This window comes from Notolepis coatsorum (assembly GCF_963971535.1).
Source record: "Notolepis coatsorum genome assembly, chromosome: 8".
Classification (NCBI taxonomy): Eukaryota; Metazoa; Chordata; class Actinopteri; order Aulopiformes; family Paralepididae; genus Notolepis; species Notolepis coatsorum.
The window spans coordinates 92,995,458-93,002,959 of record NC_140172.1 but is presented as its reverse complement, the minus strand read 5'-3'; the positions used below and the strand labels follow the sequence as shown (position 1 = coordinate 93,002,959).

The 7,502-nt window shown below is 39.7% G+C and overlaps 1 protein-coding gene across 1 annotated transcript in view; it reads right to left on the bottom strand.

Moving 5' to 3' along the window:
• Positions 1–872: 872 nt before the first annotated feature.
• tmprss2 (transmembrane serine protease 2) overlaps positions 873–7,502 on the bottom strand; it is a gene marked incomplete at both ends in the record, with an annotated part of 28,260 nt that continues 21,630 nt past the window's right edge. Inside the window, 6 exons of the mRNA XM_084320474.1 lie at positions 873–881; positions 1,704–1,856; positions 1,937–2,079; positions 4,083–4,178; positions 4,332–4,498; positions 5,714–5,882. Coding sequence (XP_084176600.1) covers positions 873–881; positions 1,704–1,856; positions 1,937–2,079; positions 4,083–4,178; positions 4,332–4,498; positions 5,714–5,882 — 737 coding nt within the window. The remainder of the gene's footprint in view (positions 882–1,703; positions 1,857–1,936; positions 2,080–4,082; positions 4,179–4,331; positions 4,499–5,713; positions 5,883–7,502) is intronic.

Here is a 7,502-nt window from a genome sequence, read left to right as displayed (position 1 = left end):
GAGGAGACCTATATAGGTAACAAGGGGGGGATGTGGTCCCATTTGATAGGTCAAATGGGGGGGGGGGGGTACAGGTTTGGGGAGAAAGGGGAGGGGAATGTCTTATTCCACAGAGAGGGGGGGGGGCACAGGTAAGGGGGACACAGGGGAGGGGAATATATTTACATGAGGACATTATATTATACCACATGACCAAGTATGGTTTCGTCAATATTCCAATGAACAGTTTTGCTTGTACAGTTGTACAGTGTCCCCCACCACCCCACCCACCTCCAATGTACAGCCCCCTTTGTTGAAAGCCCTGATTTTGTTTAAGCAATGCATAAAAAAAACTATTAAAGTAAAAGTATTAAAGTATGAAACTTTACTCAAAATTAGTAAATGCATTATTACATATACATACACAGTACTCTACACTGTATTGATGTTGTTGTGGATTTTTTTAATCAGCCAAACAGTGAAGCTGTAGAAATTCAGAATGAGTAAATTTGTATAAAAAAGAACATAGTTTATTTATCCGTTTCCATGGCCAGAGAAAGAGTATGATCAGTTTAAAATCAGAGACACATGTGTACACACAAAGCGTCTGACCAGAAAGTGACAAAGAGCTTTGGTCAGACTTACCATTAAGTACAAAGTTGACATGACGTCAAAAGATGACAAGTTAATAACAGATCTGACAAGAAAGGTAAACAAAAATGCCCTAGTGAGAAAATTAAAACAAAAGATGGGTCTAGGCTAGGGGCTTTGTTATGTCTCACACAAGAACTGGAGTCGAAAAGAACCTTGGACGTGTCATATCTCCTGGCCCTTTTGGCTGTTGTTTTAAGAAACACTGTCAGACTGTCGGCCTAGTGTCTGAGCTGTAGGCGCTAGTTAACCTATATTAACAGAGAATATGTATTTAACACAGATCTATGGACATGATAATATTTTCCGATCACAATGTCAACATGAATCAAAATGACAAAAAGTTGCAGATTGATCAAGGAAAAATCTAACTGTAAAACCTTTTGTTTCAACAAATAAAAATCTACTTCATAAACCTAAATTAAATGGATGTGAACTAATAACTCCGATACTAAAACAAATTAATCAATAAATCCAACATTTATTTAAATACTAAACATTTTGTAATTTGCTGCATATTCTCCCAATAAATTATGTTTATAAGGTATCATAAGAAAAAGTTAACTGTGAATGTTAAAATTCAAGTCAACAGGTGCAAATTGTGGACCAGGACCACTGTTTGATGAATGACAGACTTCATTCTTCATTGATCTTCATAATCACCAATTCTGCTATTATGAGACAAAACAAAATCTCTGTTGGTGACTGCCATTCCTATAATTTGCACAGTTAAGTCTAGATTTGTGAATATCAGCCTCCCTCAAAGGTAGAAATAAGAACTGTATGCTAAGAATTGGTAAACACTACCTCAGATTTTGCATGGCCACACAGACGCAGTAGGGCAGGCATAACAAAAATGTGCAATATAATCTATCTGACAACACAATCTAGGCCTAAATGCACTTTGTCATGCTCAGGTTGGGATTCCTTCCCCCAATGTGGGAACACGGTGGAAAGGAATCCTATTCAATTCTATGTTGATTTTAAAATGTGTGTCACAGTATACAATATGTGAATTATGATTTAACAGTTAATTATAGACATATATTACATCACATGAATACAGTACATACCTGCATTTGTTCAGAAATCCACTCTGTGAAGTAAGTTATGTTGCCGTAGACCCCTGGTTTGTTCACCAACGCACACCCTATACCCCAGCTAGTGTCCCCTACCAGCCACCATACACCTCCCTCCTTGGCCACCAGGGGTCCTCCACTGTCACCCTGTAGGACACATAACAGTACTATGTAAAACACATCAGGGGGAGAGAGAGCGAGAGAGAGAGCGAGAGAGAGAGACTAACCTGACATGAGTCCACGCCTCCCTGCATTTTGCCAGCACAGATCATAGACTCTTTGACTTGTCCATTCAACACCTCCTGCCTGTTGCAGTTGTCTCTGCTGTAAATGGTTACCTGGGCCTGCATCATTTTGTCAGGGGACTGTCCTGTGAAATAGGAATTATGGTTCATCCATAGTTTATGTATCTTCATATATTTATATTTTTTCAACATGCAAATGACCAGTCAGTTATTTCAACAATTGAAGAAGTAATAATCAGACATTTTCATGTTTGTTTTGCTACTCTATAACTGATTGATAAAATAGTGTATGTATTCCACCAATACCCAGATGATGAACGCTTTTACATTTGCTGCCATAAACACCGGTGCCAGTAGGGACATTACAGGTACAATCATCGGTCTTACAGGAAGGAGGAGATGCATTTTACATCAGCACCAGCAATAGTGGTCTGAAATGTTTTTAATACATTTTATTTGTCCTTTAATTAGACTCATTAAGATAAAGTTCTCTTTCAAGAGACCTGTGTACAATAGACATAAAAGCCCATTGGACAAATAAGTACAGTTCAGTCATAAGATTACTATACATCATAGTCAGGGGGCCAGTCCTGAAAAGTGCTTCCGTTAACACTTTTGCTGCCATGTTTGGGTAGAAGCTGTCAACATATTTTTTTGGTAAGAGGGGACCTATGTAAGATGTTCTAGGGTGGTTGACAAATTTGAAAAATTATTTTGTGACTTTTAGAGGCCATTTCAGGAATTTTTTTCAGATTGCCTGCTCGAAATGACATGCCCACAATAAATATAGAGCCACATAGATAATCCTGGTATCAAAAGAAAGGTGACAGCAGTGGGATGGCTGAAGTCTAAAATTGTATTTGCGCCTAAAATAAAACATGTTTTTAGAGTGAATATCAGCTTGGAAACATGAGATAGTAGCCCAAATAATTTAGGAATCATGATTCCAATTCATGCTAGGTACTTTTGCGAATCTACTGCACTTTTTATTCTTATAGTTTTATTCTTATATTTATATTGTACTTTCTATTACCCTGCCTGTACTTCCCCTCCCCTTACCCGTGCTGCTATGACCCCTGGATTTCCCCGAGGGGATTAATAAAGATACATCTTGTCTTATCTCATCTATAGCGGGTGCTGGTCGCTGACAGCAGATCGGACTTTCTCCAGCAGATACAAGAATATTGACTTGCAACTGAAGGTAGGCTTTTGTCCCACAATATTGAGGGCCTTCTGTCACAGAAAACCCATTCAATAATATGCCACAATCAGTATTACTTTGAGTTGTTTAATTGAACAAAGTAGTAGTGTTCTGTGACACTAAACTGACATAGGTCTTTAGAAAAGCAAATGCAAAAGCATTCATGAACTGGGTTATAGATGGAATCACTAGCATGTCACTGTGCTACAGTATATCAATCAGTGACAGAGAGGAGCAAAACAGACATTTATCTATATGAAAATGTATGTTGAAACGAGGATAAATTGACATTAAGCATCAGCTCCTCAGTAGATGGGTCATATGTATTCCCCCACTTCATATACAGTATGTGACATTGCACTTTCACAATGCTATGCAAAATACTGGCATCTTCAGATCTAATACATCTACTGTAGGGCTGACCTCGATTAGTTGAATAGTCAACTAATCAATCGAAAGGAGCCGTAGTCAACTGCCAACCTCTTAGTCAAATGCAAAATAAATATATATTTTTGTATCATTCTTTCCAAAAGCAAAGAGACCTAGAAGCGTGGCTAACGCTAATGGTGCACATACCAGCGAGGCTAACTGCCTAAGAAAACGGGCACAGAGGCACTGAAAGAGGATTTCACACACTAGACATATCAAGATGTATCCATCAGTGGACCAATTGCATGCTTTAACAGAGGACAAGAAGCCTTCAGTCGACTTCTTCAGACATTAAGCACCCCCAACAGCCCAAATGGAATGACCCCCCCCCCCAAAAAAAATTACATTTAAAATGTAAAAATATATAAAAAAAAAAAGAAATTTGCATTCAGGGGGGTAGTCGACTACCAGTCGACTATCGGCAAATTTCGGCCAATCCAAGTTGATACAAATCCTTAGTCGGGGGCAGGCCTAAATACATCCAACCATTTGACTCACCTTCTGAGGACATGGCTCCCCAGCCGGTGATCCAGGCTTGGCGTTCAGGAAATAGTTTCACTCCAGTGTTGGGCAAACATACGGGTCTCACCGTTCCTACAGTACAATCAGTTGTGGAAGAGTTGGTATTTGGTTTGCGTAATTGCCAACAGATTCAGATTTACAGCATGGGCTGAGTTTCATTTCATTACATTCTTGAATAAAAATTGAGTGTTGTAGTTTATAGTCATGTGATCAATGGGTGCTTACGTGAAAAGGTCAGAGGTGAACGGAGCCTCAAGAGAGCAACATCATTGTCATTTGTTTTGTCATCATATTTTTCATGGTTGATGATTCTTGAAACCGAGTAGCCTGAGCCCATTGCAGACAGGCTCACATGACCAGCATACACCGACCAAAATGCAGGACTGGAGAACCTGCCATAGAAAATAGATGTTTGGTGTATTGCTAGGCAACACCTACAGTATGGCTATAGAGTGAGTAAGTTAGTGACCAGGCATGCGTTGCTCATGGGACGGGGTTGCACAACGTGCAACCAAGCTTTTGTGAGCAAAAGCGCGTGCACGCACATGCACCATGCATTGCTTCCTCAGTCAGTTTGTGTCGTGTGGGGGTGCTCTCCCTGACCGGCAGCTACTCTGAGAAGTTGTATGTAAAACAGGAGATAGTTTTGATCATCAGCCCTGTTGTCTCACTTAAATCAACATTAGAGGAGGTGGCCACCAAGTTGGGTTGGATATCGGCTGTATTTCCCCTATTTCTTACTTTCATGTCCCTGTTAGGACCAGAGTGTAACTATTACCAGTTAGGTACAACCCGCTTTCTTGCTACAATTGCTTGACTTATTGGGGGCAAATAGACTAGTTCTGACCATTGAATCGATCTGTGAATAATTCAGAAACGGATGATTATTAAAGAAACTCATCTTTAATGCTTCATGCGAGTTAGAACTTGGTGTGGTTAGGGTTATGTGCTAATTTTATGCCTGTCTTTTTTCTGTTGTGAAGCACTTTGAGCTGCAGTTTCTGTATGAAAGGGGCTATACAAATAAAGTTTATTATTACATCCTGTGCGCACACGAGGGAACATTTATGCGCATGCGTGCGCGTGCACGTGACGTCAATAAAGCGTGTGCAATCAGTGTTGAAATGAGCAACGCATTAGTGACATAGGGAGGTGTAGTGGTTACGTCATTGTTGTTTCCGGCCGGTCCATCTTGCTTGAAATTGCAATGTATTTCCAATGGACACATTTCTAAATCGTCTCGTTTAACATTGGCATGGTGTACCTTTCTGTGTCTATTCATCCCCAATCTATAGCTCGACATGAAACAATTTATCGTAAAAAGAATTATGTATAATTTAATTTCAACCAAAAATGCTTAAACAATAATGTTAGTGATAGAAGGGAACGCATTTTGTGCAAAAAATGGAAAGCTTGCCAATGTTCATGAGGCAGAATTATTACAATAGCCGATAATACATTTTCCCAATGATAAATCCCTATATGGGTGGACCGCCCGGGAAACTAAAGTGACGTCAGACTACACCTCCCTATTGCCGCAAGTGACCACAACACTTCAAATATCAGGTAACATATCTGTCTCTAATGTTGTAAGAGAGCAGTCTCACTTTTGGAAGCAGTGTGCTGCGGACAGGATCCAGTGAGGGGTGATGATAGAACCTCCACATACATGCTGGCGATTGATCTGTAGACTGACCTGCCATGGCCACGCCCCGCTCGCTGCCTCTATGCCCCCCACTATACGGCTGCTGGGAGCTGCCTCACTCACACCACATGCTGAGGGGGGGATTGTTAAAAAAAAATATGTGATATAATCGTTGCTTGTAATTTTTATTATTTTTTTAAGACAGTGGTCAAAGTTAAAGATGATGTATAACGTTTTTATGTAGAGTAATCATTCTAAAAGAAAATAATAATAATATATCCACATAGCTTTTAGAAAGGTAATAAATGTATTGCTTTTCCCCAAAAACAATTATTGATTAATTAATACATTTTTATATAAAATTTTCAAAAAGAAAAATATATATAATGTATTTATTTATTTTACAAAATGTTTGCAGGTCCAAAATGAATGTTGTTGTTTAAATGTTGTGTGCACTTATCCCCTCCCTACTTCCCCATGTAGAATGCCCCTGATTGTGAATGACATGCTGGTGCTCTAGTGCAACATCTAGTGGCTGCATGTTAAAAACATAAAGCTGATTTATTATGTCCAATCCCAAAAATATAAACTGTGTTGTACAAATGTAGTCTATTTGATTTATATGAACAGTTATTGTTATTGAGTCAAAGAGCCAGTGGCGAATCCTTATGGAAGCCAACGGAAGCCATGCCTCCCTAATATTAAAATATGAATTAATATCAAATATGAAATATGATTTTTTTTTTTTTTTTTTTAATATAGTTTACATTCTTTTTCATCTGTGCATCTGTGTTATAATTTTTTTTTTTTTTTAAATGTCTCCCTCTTCTCCTTCTCACTCCCTCTAACACACTGTCAGCCTCACTATGCTCACTGCAGCAGGATAGGAGGCAGATGGTAGGTCTCTTTCTCCAGGCTTCCAGCATTATAGAGTCCAAATCCGATCCTAGCCAATCAGATTCGAGCTGACTGCCACACCCTAAAAGTTTAAAACGGGGCTGAGAGGAAAATACTCAGCATATTTTCCCCTCTGCACTCTGAACATTGTATTAACCCGTAACTGTTCCCACGGGCCGAATATTGCCCCGATCCGCGCGAGATTAAATCCACGGGGACCTCTCGGCGTGCCGAAGCTTTTCCTAAATCACTTCCATCATCGAAAACGAGGGGAAAAGGTCGGCTCGCGACCCTGAAAATGTCGCGTGATTTTAAAAACGCTGTATTAAGTGAGCCTATTATGGGATCCATGCGAGCTATCTGGGCGTCCCGCAACTTTTACTGATTCACATGTAGCCCCTAAAATGCTTAGAAAAGGAAAACAGAAAGCGTGGAATAAACTCGCCGAAACGGAAAAGTGTCCCACGGGCGCGCCGTGATTCCGATCCGCGTGAAAATATTCACGGCCATAGAGGAGACCGTGGGACACCTTTTTGCAACCGAATATGTGTCTCGAATTTGCTCCCACGCGGCGCGCAAAATCGCGCAAGGACAAATCTGACCAAAAAAAAACCAATGCTCCAGCAGTATTAATGCCCCTGATGTAAACAAGACAAACGTCTTTCTCTGGTCTGCATCCCCTTATACAATTGTGTGTATTGAGCCGTACGTATTGTACCCATTCTGCAATCTGTTAAATAAATAAAAAGAAAGTTTGACTGGCCGCCGAGCCATACTGTAGTGTACATGGTGACTGCTTGACTTAAAAAAAAAAAAAAAAAAAAAAAATATTAATAAAAATATTTAATAATTTT